The 17168-nt window shown below is 44.3% G+C and overlaps 1 protein-coding gene across 3 annotated transcripts in view; it reads right to left on the bottom strand.

The window, feature by feature from the left end:
* CCDC180 (coiled-coil domain containing 180) overlaps positions 1-17168 on the bottom strand; it is a 57176-nt gene that overhangs the window by 20070 nt on the left and 19938 nt on the right. For 2 of the 3 annotated variants that reach the window (XR_009557037.1, XM_060270644.1), the window contains exons 13-26: positions 16968-17090; positions 15984-16157; positions 14313-14428; positions 13077-13203; positions 12199-12241; positions 10769-11073; positions 8811-9028; positions 4346-4521; positions 3409-3589; positions 2517-2663; positions 1734-1878; positions 1519-1635; positions 445-543; positions 82-174 (exon numbers count right to left, since the gene is read on the bottom strand). Coding sequence is in view for 2 of the 3 variants with exons in the window: in XM_060270644.1 (XP_060126627.1) it covers positions 82-174; positions 445-543; positions 1519-1635; positions 1734-1878; positions 2517-2663; positions 3409-3589; positions 4346-4521; positions 8811-9028; positions 10769-11073; positions 12199-12241; positions 13077-13203; positions 14313-14428; positions 15984-16157; positions 16968-17090 (2064 nt within the window). In the remaining variant the exon portion in view is untranslated. The remainder of the gene's footprint in view (positions 1-81; positions 175-444; positions 544-1518; positions 1636-1733; positions 1879-2516; positions 2664-3408; positions 3590-4345; positions 4522-8810; positions 9029-10768; positions 11074-12198; positions 12242-13076; positions 13204-14312; positions 14429-15983; positions 16158-16967; positions 17091-17168) is intronic. The other variant, XM_060270645.1, reaches the window with a different exon arrangement.

Below are 17168 nucleotides of genomic sequence, written 5' to 3'. Positions count from 1 at the left end.
TGTAGCAGTACATTGTACACAAATGGCACCAGAGAGACAAATAATCATCATCACAATCATTCACCATGTGGATCTATTTACCAGTTCAAGCAGGCAATTGAGATACATGCTTCTCTTCTTCAGTTCTTCCATCACAAACTTGGCAAACTCATAGAGTGCTTCTGAAGTTACAGACTGAGAGAAATAAACAAACCAGGCACTAAATATGCATTTTTTTTCAATATAAACATATACATATATATTAACATCTCTATTTTTCTAGAAAAAGAAGTGCTAGAACTCACCATGAGCACCTCCCTCATTCTCTTAGAATGGGAGTGGTGGCCACCTGAGAGGTGCCGGAATTGAGTTCTGGTAAGTTCCAGCTGAGAGAATTCCATTTTGAGAGAAAAATGAAATGAAAACTGAAAGAATCATTTTCAATTGCATGCTGTTGGAACTTACTTCCTTATCTGCAGTGGGATGGGTACAAGCATCAATCCTTCTGGTGAGTTTCTCCATGTAAGAGTTTAACGTCTGGGTCTGCCAATTGGATTTTGCCACCTAGGAAGGAAAAGGGGGAACTTGAAGTCAAAAGCTTAACTGAGATTCGCAGAAGGTAAGTGGAGAAAGGTCTTCCTGGCTGACACTGATACAAGGGGATATGGGACTTCCAGCGGCAGAACTACAATTGGGCAAATGCATTTCCCCAGATGTGTGTTTACCAGTTAAGGAGAAAGGCAAGGGTGGGGAAATTTGCAGGGGATAGTTTTGTGAGAATCCATCCCCCAGTGGTCTGAGAGCTTTATACTGGTGGTCTGCAGTGCATCTCTGGCCATGCATGATATGTTGTTTCAGAATCCTCCTTGTCTCTTTTGCCATCTTCTACTCAGCCTTTGCTGTAGAGAGCCAGTGTAGTGTGTAGTGGTTAGAGTGTCAGACTAGCGCCTGGGAGATTAGGGTTCAAATGCTCCCTCCACCCAGTCATGAAGCTCACTGGGAGACTTTTGGGGCCAGTTGTTGCCTCTCAGCCTAACCTACCTCACAAGGTTGTTGTGAGGATTACATGAGGACTAGTACCAGTGAGAACCAGGTTCAGACACTCACTCAGCCATGAAGCTCAGTGATCACTGCCTCTCAGCCTATAACCTACCTCGCGGGCTTGTTGTGGGGGTTAACTGAGTGTGGGGAGAACTGCATATGCCACCTTGAACTCCTTGGAGAAAAAGGTGGGATGTAAACGCAATGGATAGATGAAATAATAAATAAAAAAGGTGGGTCTCACTGGCGTTCCCATCAGCACTCATTCAGTTCTGGGGGTCCTTCCTGTGCTTTATCCCTTTTGCTGTTTGTGTGCAAGTGCTAAGGGGGCAAGATAAGATGAGTAAGGGCTTGTCAAGCATCCAAGGAAGTAATCTGGAGCCCTTCAAAGCTTTAGGTAAAAAGTCACTGAGCTGGGGGGTAAATGAGAAAGCTCCACGCCTGCCTCTCCCCACTCTGGCAATAAAGTAAAATAAAATACTCTTCATTTATCTTCACCTCTGTCTTGATTTTCACTTGAGTGTTCGTCAGGAACCGTTGGATTTTCTCTATGAAGAGCCGGTCGAGTGCCAGATAACGAAACTTGTTTTCATATCTGTTGATGACCTCTGTAGCCTTGGGAGGCAGCGGGGAAAAATACGAGTTTTTATTCTTCTCGCTGTTCTTGATGCAACCTCTGTCTTGCTAGAACAGGGAGCCCGGCATCTCCTCACCTGCTCCAGGTAAGAAGACTCCATCTTCTCCAGGTCAATCATGATCAAGCCCTCGACAAACTCAATGCGCCCACTCTCCTTGTGCAGGCGCTTGATGAAGCCATCTAGTTCCTCAGGAGAAAAATTCCCTCCGTCGGCAAATAATCTGAAAAAAGCAATGAAAAATACAGGTTAAGGGTGCTATGACTTTGAATGGCCTAAGGTTGGAAAAGGTCCTGTTCATTATTCCACCTGTATAGGAGGATCTTATCCAGACTTAGTGGAAGCTGCCACTTTAGGGCAAGTAGGACACTACCTTGCCTACCCCAGTCTGCCTTCAGCCAGCCCCCACCTGCCTGCTTTCTCACTTACAAGGGGTGGTGGCACCAGCTGCCAGCTTCCTCCTCCTCCTCCTCCTCAAGTCTCAGTATTGTCCCTTGTAGAACTCAGCAGGGGAAGGAGGAGGGGGACAGGAACGTGGCTTAATTTCTACAGTTGTACAAAGCTAAGATAGGGAATTTACAGGCCTGGGGATTCCACTTTTGTGGGTTTCCCAATGGTGGCTACCATGACTAAGTAAAGTTGCCTTAAACACCACAGTGCCAAAATCTTACAAGATTTCTCGAACTCTTGAGAGATCTTGTGAGATTTCTGTGAGATCTCATGAAATAAGCAACAATGCTGGTACCCATTCTCCGCTGGCAGTGGAAGTGGTGTGGCACCCACAGGGGCACTGCCTCGAGAGCTTCACCCCACCTCATGGAATCCACCACAGCAGCCTCTGCTGAACAGATCCTGGCATACCTGCACGCTTTAAGGAAGGCAGTGTTTGTCTCTCGCAGCTTCCCTAGTGCTTCTTCCAAGTACTGCCTGTAGCTCCGAAGGGAGAGCTGCATCACCTCCACATGGTCAATCAGCTCAGTGCGCATATTGCTGCTGAGAGCCAACAGCCTGAGAAAGGAGATGGTGATATACCAACAAAGGTTTTTTTTTAATTTATATTAATTTCATAAAATTTATAAACAGCTTGACTCTAAGAAGCAAATAAACCCTCAAAGCGGGTTACAAAAATGATAAAACAATAAAATTGTAAATAAGATTAATAACAATTTAAGACTTTCAAAAAGTTACAATAACAACTGACTGAAAACTGATGTAAAAATTGCATCAACTTCCTTGGCATCTGAACAGGGTTGCCTAAACAAAAATGTTTTAGCAGGTGCTGAAAATAATACAGTGAAGGTGCCTTCCTGATGTCAATACGCAGGGAGTTCCAAAGTGTAGCTGCCACCACACTAAAAAAAGATTGAGTTCTTACAGGTATTATATGGCATCAGGGGCATTGTCAGTTCCACAGATTAAAGTGATTGTGTGGGCATCTGTGCTGCAACATTCAGCACTAACTGTAGCCTTAAGGGAAGCCCCACACAGAGTGCATGGCAGCAACCCAGTCTTGAAGGAGCCAACCCATAAACAACTGTGGCGAGGCTTCCCTGGTCTAGGAATGGCCATAGCTGTTGAACCAGTCACAGTTGGTAGAAGGCACTCCAGTGACAGACCTGGATCCAGAAGTACCACCAAAATCAAAAGCACTCAGGCAACCTGATGCTGTGATAAGGTGGCCCCTCCTCCACCAATTCCCTGGGATTGAAGAAGCATGGGGAAAAGCTGTGTGACCCCCTCCTCCCCAACTGACTTGTCTGCCCTGGTCTCCGTCAGGAATATGTTCTCCATGTCTTGGATCTTCTGCCGGAAAGTCTTGCTGACACGGTTCTGGTCTTCTCGGAGCCTGGAGAAGGCGGCTTTTTCTTTATTCAGGGCCTCCACCACACCACTGCAGTGTCGCAGTAAGCGATCGTTGTGAAATCGCAGCTCCGCTGAGAGGGGGGTGGGGTGGGAGAATGCTTTAGGTTCAAGCCGGTGGGAGTTGAAAGTAAGATAATTCTGGAAAGCCTTGCAATCCATATTTCCCCAAATGCCATGGGGTGCCACTGCTCATACATGTTTCTTTGTTTGTGCGTGTGTGTGTGTGTGTTCAGACATCGCTGAACAAATTCCCCAAAACCCATCCTTGCCATCGCTTTTTATAAATTCAGCCTCCACAAACTTGTCAACGTTTTGAATTCGATCCTCTGCCTACTAGTTGAGGCCAGGGGACTTCCAATGGGCTTAACCTAACAGCTGGGCACAACCATATATAGCAAAGCTCATTATTCCCCTCCTAGAACTACTGTTTATTTATTGCATTTCTATCCCATCTTCCTCTCCAAGGAGCTTGAGTGGGTATCCATGGTTCTCCTCCTCCCCAGTTCATCCTCACAATAACCCTGTAAGGTAGATTAGGCTGAGAGGCAGTGATTGGCCCAAGGTCACCCGGCAAGCTACATGACTGAGGGGAATCTGAGCCATGGTCTCCTGGGTCCTAGTCCTCTGTCTAAGGAGTCCCCTCTTAAGACTTTCAGCACTCTTAACAGCCCCCAGAATTCTTCTGGGGAAGCCATGACTGTTTAAAGTGGTATTGTAGTGCTTCAAATGTCTGGTGTGGATGTGGCCTTAGTGTTAGTGGGGAGTAGGTGGGCTAGCTGAAAGAACCGTGTCACATTGGTAACAAGTAGCAGTGAAAACATCAGTACCCATTCTGACATCGTAGATATCCTTCTCGATGCGCTCCCGCCTTGGCTCATGAAGGTGAGCGCGCAGCTGCACTTCAGAGCTGATCTCTTCTTTCTTGGAGTCCACGATGACCCAGGCCTTGGACAATGTCTCAGCATACCAGTTCTCCAGGTGTTCAAAAAACTGCAGCCGGATTCTGTGATGGGGAAAGAGAAGGAAGGGAAAAGTGGGGGCATCCTTCTGCTTGCAGGAACAAACATCTCTCTCATAAGTTCACATCTCTACTTTCTCAGTGTTCACTGTGTTGCATCATGTGATGTGGGTGAACCCCAGAGCTTCACAGGCTTCTGGCAACTCTGGCTATGCTTTGCTTCAGAATTTTAAAAGTAGGAGACACACTTTGCTCCAGGTTTATGGGAAGAAATGTCCATCCTGAGGAGCTAAGCACCCTCCCTCCACATTTTTTTAATGAGCTTCTGTGCTAAGCATTTCTGTTGCTCAGAGATGGTGAGTCAGAGATGTGATGGGAAGCTTTATTTGTGGGTGGGCCATTTGTTACTTATATGAAAGGCCAATCATGGGGGTGGCAAATCCTAACGAAATATGGCTTGTATTTTGTATGTAACCTTTGATTTGTACTCTTTCTGTATCGAGTCAGTTTGTTTTTGTAACATCTAATTCAATGTGTAGTCTTGAGAATGCATTTTATAAAGTAATGGCTGTGAATCCATTTTTTCTTTTTCTTTTAAATATTTATTTCATATTTCTTATTGGATTCTTATTTTAACTTCATCATAAAGTCTTGAAAAAAATGGGGGGGGGGAGAGAACAGCAATAATCCTTCCAAGACCACCATTGAAGGAGGTTGCAGGTTCAGAGGAACAAATACATTCAAACTTCTATCATTCCTTTCTCCCAATATACTAAAGATCCTTAGGATCAGATGCAGTAGCATGTCCAGAGGGTAGTCCACAGCCAGAAGCTCATCTTGTTTTGATTTTTATGCTGAAAGATGCCTTGAACAATCTTCTTCTTGTTCCTGTTCTTCTTGCAAAAGGCATTTACCTGGGAGGCTACGTGCCTCTGTATTAATACCGTAAGATTGCTTAAATAATCTGGGGAAATTCTACCTGTGACATGGCACCCTGCAAAACATTGTAGGGTAATGACTCAGAAACAAACTTTTTCTGCTGCTGCTCCTATATTGGGAAAGGCTCTTCCCTCTGTCACACATGAAGCAGCAGCCATCAGTCGCTTCAGACATCTTACAAAGACGTGTCTCTTTACCCAGGCATTCTCCCTGGCCTATAAATCAGACCTGGATTTATGTGTTTGAAATCTACGGGACGTCTGTTTTCTGCACTTTTGTTCACACCAGTTTCTATATTGCTGTTTTTCAGGGTTTGGGCTGCATTTTTGTTTTTACTAACATACGGTATTGTTTGTTTCTAAAATGTACTTGTGCCCCGGCTTCCCAGAACTGAGACACAAGGCTGCTCACAAAAACTAAAAAAGACACAGATAAAACACACAGGAAGCTAAAAGCATATAGAAGATGATAGTCAAAAAAGTAATTAAACTATAACAGAATTAAAAACTATAACTGATGCAAAAAAATATATATTAAAACACTGTTGTGCTATTTAAAAGCTCCTTATTTTAAAAGGCAGAACATATAAATTAGGGCTCTTTGCAGATGACCTAATGGTCACAACATCAGACTCCTTGAACACAGCAATCTCCCTGACCAGAGAACTCAACACATTTGCAACGGTGTCAGGCCTACAAGTAAACTTAGCAAAATCAGAAGCCATGTGCTTCAACACCCCTCCTCACAACCAAAAAGAACTTACTAATATCACCAATATAAAACTTTGTCACACCAAGTTCAGATACCTAGGGGTACAAATAACCAAAAACCTCAACAAATTACACCTTCATAATTACAAACCCCTGTGACGGCAAAAAAACCAAAGACCTAAAGAGATGTTACAATATGGATTTCATTCTCTCAGACAAAAAATGGCCATGATCAAAATGGTCACCCTCCCAAAACTAACCTACCTATTCCAAACCCTCCCAATTTGGATCCCAACTTCGCATATGGTAGGGAAAATTACACTCTTTTATCTTCTCACATAGAAAACCAAGAGTAAGCGCCAAATATCTTCACATCCCCACCTCAGCAGGAGGATGGGGCATTCCCAGCATAGAAACATATTACAGAGCCAACAAAATATGCCTTATAATCCCATGCATACTAGAAGATGAGACAAAGCAATGGATACACCTGGAGAGGGAATCAATCGAAAATATCTGTACCACAGCATATCCATTCCTCCCGAACAAACTAAGGAAAATTCCCATAACACTTAGTAGGTACACACAAACCATGCTCAAAGCATGGAAAGCAGAAATAGGCAAATTATCCCCAACCCCATCCCCACTAATCCCCTTGGTTTACCACCCATTATTCCACCATGCAGCACAAAACCTCCAGATAAAAACCTGGCAAACCAAAGGCGTATATCGCCTAGCAGACTTTTATAACAATAACAAACCTCTGTCAACACAAGAAATACAGGATAAACTAGAAAACACCCAAATACCCTGGTTAGCACCACACCAACTACAGGGCCGTCTTGAGCATATCTGGCGCCCTGGTGCGAAGATCCCTCCGGCGCCCGCACCCCACCCCGTTTCACAGCGCCCGCCGTGCGGTGCCCCCCTGGTGGCCCGGCGGCCTGGCACCCTGTGCCACCCAGCCTTGCCGTAGGGCCGGCCCTGACTAACTACACGCCTTCTTAAACAATCCAGCAGTAAAATCAGCAGCAACTCGGCCTCTGACAACCTTCGAAAACCTCCTCCTAACGACAAAGGACATGGCAAAGGGATGATATCTGCAATATATAAAATACTACTACAAAATTCCATGAGTCCCCTAGACACAATCAAAAGACAATCCATTTCAACTTTAAATCCATATCAACAAAACAGAAAGAACTCACTCTGAAACTTACCTACAGGTGGTACCTAACACCAAGAAAACTAGCGCTAATACGCCCAGGAACCTCACAAAAATGCTGGAGAGGGTGCACCTTAACAGGCACATATTTCTACATGTGGTGGGAGTGCCCCAAAATTCAACTATTCTGGACAACAACCATGTGGGAAATAAGTAAAATAACCAAGCAAACATTAGAAATGACCCCAGAATTGGCCTTATTAAAGATTTCCCAAGACAATAATGCCCAAGTACACTACAAAGAACTCATAACTCACTTACTCTCTGCAACCAGAAGCACCATAACCAGACACTGGAAAGACCTGTCAGGAGCAAACATGGACCAATGGTACCAAATAGTATGGGAAACAGCCCTACTAGAAAAATTAACCAATAAGCTGAAACTGACACGGGACAAATAGAAGACGACTTCACCCTGGTATGGTTCCCCTTTATCACATACACAGCCCAACAGGTAAATGACAAAAATCCACCAACAACATACAAATCAATATGGCTAACCTAATCCAAAACACCCACCCACCCCACTCACACACGAAACAAAAACCACTACAGCCAACCACAAATGAATAACCATACCCTAAGGCTGACCCCAACCTCTCTCACCACCAAAGGAACACAAGGTAACAACAGAGAACCTACACAAGCAACGCTAACAACCCCCCCAACGTATATTACTGTAAGTAAAATAGAAACACTGTCACCTGACCCCCCCATCTCTCCCCCATCTACTTCTATCCCCCTCTTTCTTCCCAATGTCTCAACAAATAAAACTGATTTGTAAACAAGTTATAAGAGACATTGCATATATTTCTGTAATTCAAGAAAATCTTTAATAAAAAATAAAAATAAATAAAAGCCCTTTCTTTAAAAGCAGTAGGCTCCGAAAAGCCTGCTGGAACAAAACAGTCTTCACCTGCTGACGGTAGGACAACAATGAGGGAGCCAGTTTGGCCTACCTAACGAGGTAGTTTTGAAGTCTGGGAGCAGACTTTTCAAACACCATGTACCACTCAATAGATTTTTTTTTTAAGCGGCATGTAAATATTTTAAATTAAAACATATAAATAAATGCCATTAAACTACAGGTTGATTGCATCTCACACAGGCTTTGCTTACACAAACACAACTTTATGTACTCAACAAAAAATAATAAATAAATAAAAAGTGGATAAGGCAGCCTTGTTTGCCGGGGGTCTTTCCCTTCATAGAAAGAGTTTTAAGCTCACTGACTTGCTTACTATGCTCTGAGAGGACAATGCCAGGGCTCTAGAAGCCCTTGCAAGATCCTGCAGGGCAGTCTGAGATCGTAGATGGCCCCAACCTTATGAGATCTCAGGGGTTGGGGTCAGTTTTGGCTTTGTGCAATTTTGCTTTTAAATACAAACCACTGGAATATAACCCACACAGAAGATGGGATTGACCTGTAAACTAAGAGAAGAGATTGAAGTCCTACTCACTGCCTTCTCACATCCGTAAAGAAACTCTCAGAGAGGTACACTTGCTCCAGGTAGGAGGGCAGCAAATTCGCCTTCAGTTTCCCCACATAATATTTCTCAGATTTCTTGATTTTAAGCTTTGGTAAGTTCAGAGCGACCTTGTAAGTGTTTCCACTGGATGTAGTGAAGAACTCAGCATTCATTTCTATCTGGCGTGACGGTGACCTAGAGAACCTTACCTGTGGATGGGGCAAAGGGAGAAACCATTGACATTGGTTCCCAATTAAAAGCAACGTTTAAGCCAATGGATGGCATAAGGTAAAAATAGTTTGCAGGGAGGCTAGATGATGTTCCAGCAAATGAAGGGTTTCATCCCACACCTTTCCAGTGCAATTCCTCATTGTTTTTCTTATCACAGTATGTCCAGTCTTGTGGGGGAACTGGGCCTGCTGCACAAGGCCTCTTAGGCTGCCTAGGTTTAAAGAGTATAACTTCCCCCGAAAAAATCTTGCACTTTCCTAAGGATGATGGGGGTTGCAGCTCTTTGAGGGCTAAACTACAGGATTCCAGGGACATAGGAATCATGCACTTTAAATATATGAAGAAACGTTGCAGTGCATGTGACATTTTTGTTTAGAGAAAAGGCAAGGAAGACGCTACATGATGCTTAAAATTGTGCATGGCAGTGGAATCTGATGCCTAGTAAATTGGTTAAAATGTACAAGAGAGGGTCCAAACTGTGTTGGAAACAAGAAGAGATTGAGGGATCTTTCAAACATATGTGGTGGCAGTGTAAATAACCCCCCCAAAATTGGAAGATGGTTTATGATGAGCTCATTCCCCCCGAAATTTACATTTCTGAAGAAACCAGAAGCCTTTCTATTAGCAATAATTGATGATGAGCTCCCTGCAAAGCTATATATATATATTTAAATGCTACAGCACCAGCAAGAATAGTGTATACTAAAAGTTGGAAAGAAAAAGAAACACCAACAAAAGAACAATGACTGTATAAATTGACAAAATGTGCCGAACTTGCAAGCATGACAGCCAAAATAAAGAATCAAGGTGGAAAACAAATAAAGGGTGAATGGGAAACTTTTGGGGAGTACTTAAAAAATGATACTTAAATGAAATTACAAGTAGGGGTGATTCTCTGAACAACAGTTAAATACAAATAAGAATTAGAAAGGAAAAATTAGGGTGGATTAATATACAGTGGAACCTCGGTTTATGAACACCTCGGTTTACGAATTTTCGGTTTACGAACGCCGCGGACCCATCTGGAACGGATTAATCCACCTTCCATTACTGTCAATGGGAAAGTTCGTTTCAGTTTATAAATGCTTCAGTTTATGAACAGAGTTACGGAACCAATTGTGTTCATAAACCGAGGTACCACTGTATGGATATACAGCAGTGCCAGACATACTACAAACGCCATGGAACCCTAGGCTAGGAAGTCTATATGGAAATAATATTTGATGGTAATGTATGATATGTAAATAGAAAAATGCAAAATGCTATGTGCGCGCGGCACACACACACACACACACAAATAAATGTGCATGGCATGGAGAAAGTGGACAGAGATTTTTCTGCCTCTCATAATAACAGAACAAATGGATATCCAACAAAGCTGAATGTTGGAAGATTCAGGACAGATAAAAGGAAGTCCTTCTTCATGTAGCACATAGATCACCTATGGAACACACTTCCACAGGAGGTACTGATAGCCAATAACCTAGATAGCTTTAAAAGAAGATTGGACAAATTCGTGGAGGAGATGGCTATCAACAGCCTTTACCATGATGGCCATGCATGGCCTCTATGGTTGGAGGCAGAAATGCTTCTGAATACCAGTTGCTGGAAACCAAGGGAAGGGAGAGCACTCTTGTGCTCAGGTCTTGCTTCTTCTATGTCTTTCTGTGTTTGCTAAAGGAGTCCAGTTCCCCCACCCCAACCTGGTGGAAACTCACAGATGCTGGTGCTGTGGCATCTTCCACATCACGGACCTCAACAGCCTCTTGTATAGTAGAACTGCTCCTTTCATCGGATTTCTCCACATTGTCACTTTCCAGGACAAAACTGCCCCTGTCTCTGGGGATGGTTGCTCCATCGCTTTCTGGAGCAGAGCTCTCTGAATCCCCCACTACGGCAGTTTGGGATTCCTCAGCTTCTGGGTTCACCTCCACCTGCTGTTCCTCTTCCTCTTCTTGTTCTTCTTTGTTCTCAGAGAAGCCCTCCTCCATTCCTTCCGATTCCTCGACGTCCTCCCCCATTTCTGCCCAAAGAGCATAAAATGAAATTATTGTGAACACAGGTGCCATCTACAGCGCTCTGAAGAGGAAAAATTAAAGCAAGGGAGGTTGCCTCATTCCTCAACCCTAGGGAGCTTACAGTTAAATTTTCACAGGTGGGGAGGGAGACAGCAGAGGGAGGGGGCAGAAGGAGAGAGCAATGAGGTAATTGTGAGTGAATAAACTTAACATGCATTTAGACTGCACATGGAAGGCTGTAATTCCTTGCATTTTTAAGATTCTAAGTGCTTTGAGACAGATACCTTCCTCCCTTTTGTCCCTCTGAATTGCTAGGCATATGAATACTAAAACAACAGCAGCAACAACAACAACAACAAAAAACCCCTTTTTAGCCAGAGGGCCACATTCCCTTCTGGGTAAAATTCTGAGGGCCTTATGGCAGTGGAGGCTGGGGCCAGAGGCAAAAGTGGGCAGAACACAAATGTAAATTTCACCTTAGTGCTGATTTCTACACACACTCACCCACCCTCCCACGGCTCTCCTACCTCTGTCCAGGCAAGCAAAAGGCAAAACCAGAGTTCAAGGACTTAGCCCAACTAGGCAAAAATATGCAAGGAGGGGGCGAAGCAGGGCTAGTAGACAGTGTGGCCTAGGGAGCCGTATTTGACTTCTGGGCCTGAAGTTCCCTACCCTTGAGTTGCAAAAAGGAAAAAGGAAAAAAATAACATAAGGGTCACCTCCAGAGGGTTGGCATGAGGGTGTTGGCGAGATGAGTTCTTACTTTCCACACTTCCGTCTCTTATAAGTTAAGTAGTCTCACTCAAGGGCAGCCTCCCCTTCCTGAAAATCTTGGGGGGAGGTGGTGGATTTTGAAGGAAGAGACCTTGGGGTCGGTTTAAACAAACTGGGGTGAATATTTGTGGAAAAAGCAAAGGCCTTTACCATGGGTTGAAAAGTCAATAGACAAGGGGCCTGTTAGGTATGTGGTGGGAGGGAGTTCCAAAGGATAGGTATCATCATACTGGAGGAACAATGCCAACATCATGTGGAACAGAATGCCTGATTGGATGGTACTGATTCTCATGATTGTAAGAGGCAAAGTTGTGCTTTTTAAAATACTATATTACACAGTGGAGGATAGAAATTACCTTCCTCTTCTTCACTCATATCCCCAGTTCGCTTGAATGGCTTCTGGTTGTTGTTGTTTTTTTTTAAGAAAGCAGGAAAAGAAAAAATGTCAAGAATTAAAAAGGATAATTCATTATTTTTCACAAATAATACTTAATGCATGGCATCTACACAGTGCTCTTGAGTGCTCATTGCATGCCACTGACAGCATTTTATTTTGAACTCTACAAGAACTCTTTCAGGTAGGTCAACACAGGTTTGGAAGGCCGAGTCTGAGAGAGAGAAAATGCATTCAGATGGCATGTTCCCGATCCCTCAAACCATGTTCAGGGGCTTTTAACACATTGGAATCCATGCTATGCTCTTCATCAGCTTTGTGTATGTGTGGGGGGTTGCCATTTCCCTGGGGATAAACTCCAACTCCACTCCTTTTTCACACACTGTTACTCTACTTCTTCTGAGTCAGGTCAGAAACGACTGCTCAAGAGAACTAGGAATGTCACAAATGCAACTGGGCTCTGAAGCGAACACGTTCACAGTCCATCAATTTAACTGAGTTCAAAGAAAGAAATGACAGAATCCCCCCTCCTTTAACAGGTATCTTCATGAAGCTGACTAGGTGACCTTGGGTCACCACTCGCTCCCAGCATAACCTACCTCACAGGGTCATTGGGAGGAGGAAATGGGAAGGGGGAAAATTATGTACTGCCACCTTGAGCTCATTGGGAAAAAATGTAAAAAAATAAAACAAATGAAAACAGCAAATAAATAAATTACCACCTGTATCCTTTTATTTCCATTTTGTTTGCTAGATGAACTGAGCAAGAAGTCAATTTCAGTGTAGGGAAGGGGAACATGTTATAAAAGTGTCAAATTCAAAGTCTTGTTTTCTACATACCCCTTTGTAGACCTCACGCACATTAAAATACCGGCTGACAGAGGTGCTGTAAGAATTCAGGCTGCGTAAAATACACTCTGGATAAGTGGATAATTTAGTCAAGAGATCTTGCTGGAAGGTTGTATATCTGTAAACAAACAAAGAAACCAAAACTTTTAAATTATTTTTACTTATTGCATTACTAGTCCACCTTTTACTCTAAGGAGCTCAAGGTGACATACATGGTTCTCCCCCTTCCTCATTTAATCCCCACAACAACCCTGTGAAGTACCGGTAGGTTAGGCTGGGAGGCAGTGACTGCCCCAGGGTCACTCAGTGAGCTTCAGGGCTGAGTGCAGGATTTGAAACCTGGACCTATTTAACAATTTTGCCACAGATATTATCTGATTGTGCAAGAATTCATCAAATATATGCAATGTAGGATTAATGGTTGACATCAGAGGCCACTGCAGTAGAAGTCAACATTCAGTAACAACAGACACCGTGTACATCTGCCAGAATCTGTCGGCATCCCAGCTTGCAGCAATGAACATTCAAACATCTATGACTGATGACTTACATTTAAATTGAGTAAACATTCTGTGAACATCATTCGTTCAAGCAGAACCACTGAATCAAGAATGTTGGTTTTGGATTAGGTTTTGGATTAGGATTCTGAATTTTGATGGCAATTCTTGACAAGAAAATCTTCTTTAACTGGAGAGAGTGGGGATAGAACTAACGACTTGCATGCTGTATACAAAGCATGTGTCCTGCTACTGCACCTCCTCAATGTGGGTGTAGACTTGGCATGTGTAACTGGCAAGCCAGCATGCCCAACTGTCAGGGATGGTGGGGTTTATAGCCCCAAACATCTGGCTGGAGAAGGCTGCTCTAAAGCTTTAAAACATGCAGCCCATGGTGGCTCACCAGACTAGGCATCCTCCCTGAAAAGTCCCAGCTCACATCTTAGAATTCCAATGCAGCCTCAGTCTCAGGCCATTCACTGTTTTGTGCATCAGAGAGCACATTGTTCTTATTGGTTGACAGGCATACCTAGGGCAGCATTTGCAGAGTTTTCTTTTAAAGCAAGTTTATAGTCCCTATGGCTGTGGAGTTAAGCTTCGAAACATGAAGTGAGAAGGGCACAGCAGCTTGTTTGTCATTTCATAGGATTTATATACATACTGTACATATATCTATCTCTAGCCCAAAGCATTTGTGCTTCCTCTGCCACCCGCACTGCTTGAAACATACCCTGCTCGAATGAAGTCCAAAACATTATAAACCTTCTCCAGCTGGGCCTTCAGTTTTTCATCGGAACTTTGGGTCCTCAGTTTGTCCACGGCCACATCCAGATTAACTTCCCTTAGCTGACCCCATATAGAAGGAAGCAGTCAGCATTAGAATGAAATAATAATAATAATAATAATAATAATAATAATAATAATAATAATAATAATAATTTATACCCCACCCATCTGGCTGGGCTTCCCCAGCCACTCTGGGTGGCTTCCAACAAAATATTAAAATACAGTAATACATCAAACATTAAAAGCTTCCCTAAACAGGGCTGCCTTCAGATGTCTTCTAAAAGTCTGGTAGTTGTTGTTCTCTGACATCTGGTGGGAGGGCGTCCCACAGGGTGAGTGCCACTACTGAGAAGGCCCTCTGTCTGGTTCCCTGTAACCTTGCTTCTCGCAGTGAGGGAACCACCAGAAGGCCCTCGGCGCTGGATCTCAGTGTCTGGGCTGCATGGTGGGGTGGAGACGCTCCTTCAGGTATACAGGACTGAGGCCATTTAGGGCTTTAAAGGTCAGCACCAGCACTTACAGGAGGCAATAAGGGCCACCAACTGGGTTGGCTTCAAAAGACGACTGGACAAATTCAAGGAGGAGGTTAAGGATATCGGTGGCAACTAGCCATGATGGCTGTCAAAGGCAGTATGGCTCTTGAATACCACCAGCTGGGAATCAGAAGTAGGGAGAGTGCTCTGCTCATGTGCTGAGTGTGGGTTTCCCATTGGGGCATCTGATTGGTTACTATGAGAAGAGGATGTTGGACTACTATGATTGGCAACTATGTTGGAAGAGGATGATGGGCCAGAAGTCAGGCTCTTATTATGCTTTCATGTTATCAGAGTCAATGTGGTGCTATAGATATAGAGCAGGGGTCCCCAGACTTACCGGCGTTTGGGCCGGTTCCCACCGCGCCGATCGCGCGGCGGGCCGGAGGACGGGGGAGCGCGCGCCTGTGCGGGCCGGCGGGCAGGGGAGTGCGCGCCCGTGCGCATGCGCACGGGCGCTTACTGGCGCGCTTCCAGGGTGGAAAAAGCGCCGAAAATCCGTTGTGTGCATGCGTATGGGCCTCCCCCAACCCGGAAGTGCACCAGAAATGACCTCTTCCGGGTCGGGAGAGGCCCATACGCATGCGCACAAAGGATTTCCGGCGCTTTTTTCCCGACCCGGAAGAGCGCTGCCGCGCTGCGCGCCGTAAGGGTGGGCGGCGGGGGTCGTTGCGGGCCGGATTGGCAGGCCAATTGGGCTGCATCCGGCCCCCGGGCCATAGTCTGGGGACCCCTGATATAGAGTGTCAGGCTAGGACCGGGAGACCAGGTTCAAATCCCCCACTCAGTCCCGGAGCTCACTGGGTGAGAACAGAATGCTAGACTAGGTGAACCTTCCAGCAGAGCTGTTCTTGCTTTTCTCCATAGACTAAGGCAAAGCAAAATCATGGAAAAATAAAAAATGCAGATCAAATTGTGCAAATAAATTTTGTAAATGCACATGGCTGTTTCAAGATGCAAGAGTTCATGCAGATTTGCCAACAAGCTTTCTTCTTTTTACCCCCACCAAAATCTCTGATATGGCCTACCACATTGTATCCTCTGTCCACCCACCCCTCACTAAACCAGACCCCTGCTCTGACCTTGTTTAGATTTTCATGCTTGTTCCGGCATTCGTTCATTTTACTGTGAAGCTCGTTTTCATGACGAACAAGGCTGCATTTGTGGTTATCAAAGAGAGTGAGAGCATCCTGAAAGTACTGGTAGATGTTCCTGCAGTTGATTTCTGTGTGCTTAACCAACTGTTCTAAGTGGTCCTGAAGAAAAATCAAGCGGAAAGAATTTGAAATTTAGGATTTTTGTTAGCAGACGCAACCAGCATTTAGCTGAGGATGGGTGGGGCCCAATTTAAATCAGCGAGGACCAATCTTATTCACAACCTCCTCTTTCCAAGGAAACATCCAGTGACATAAATAAAATAGAGGAATGCATCTCAAAGGTGCCTGTTGAGGCATCTGGGTTGCATTGCCTGGACAGCCTGATAGATATGCTGGGGAGGAGCTGGTGAAGAGTGTGGCCCGAGGAGAGAAGGGTGCCTAGGAAAAAGGTGTGATGTGGGAAGAACCTAGAGCAGTGATTGAAACTCCCATTGTTTCTGAGCTAAGATTTCAGATTAAAATTGCAGAGTGCAAGGAAAGGACCTTTTTCTGTCTCCCCACTGCCAGATACTTCTTAAGAAGAGACCCTCTTAAGAATATTAGGGGGTGGGTGGGCAAGGGAAGGACTAGACCATGTGAAAAATGAACATAATATTTTATCTGCAGTTCATTAATTTCCAGCTTTGTATTCTTGTTATAAAAAAAAACCGTGCCTAAACATTCTGTTGTTGTGCCCATAACATAGGTTTAAGGTGCCATTTAGCTCCTAGCTTTCATATTTCAGTTTCTAACACTGGTCCTGAGGGTCAAATGCAGAGGCCTTGAGGGCCATATCTGACCCACAAGGAGAACTGCTACACAGACCATGGGTTCTCTCAATCTGAGTTGCAGCAGGTTCATTTCTGCAACTCTGATCCTGCTTGGATGCGTTGCAGGAAACATATTAGGAAGAGACACTGGCAAACTTACGTCCATCTTTTCTACCTCCTGTTCAAACCGACTCTGCAACTTCCCAACTAACTGGTAGAAATTTGGATTCACAATCCTTTCAGCCTCATTTTCCGTGCAGATTTTCTTATCTATCAGTTTGTTCTAAAATTAGAGAGGGAGAAAGCGTTATTAGTAGCGAAGTTCATAAATATGCAGCCTTGGCTCAACTGATGTGTTTCA

This window comes from Zootoca vivipara, chromosome Z (genome assembly GCF_963506605.1).
Source record: "Zootoca vivipara chromosome Z, rZooViv1.1, whole genome shotgun sequence".
Classification (NCBI taxonomy): domain Eukaryota; kingdom Metazoa; phylum Chordata; class Lepidosauria; order Squamata; family Lacertidae; genus Zootoca; species Zootoca vivipara.
This window is presented reverse-complemented; position numbering and strand designations above follow the sequence as displayed.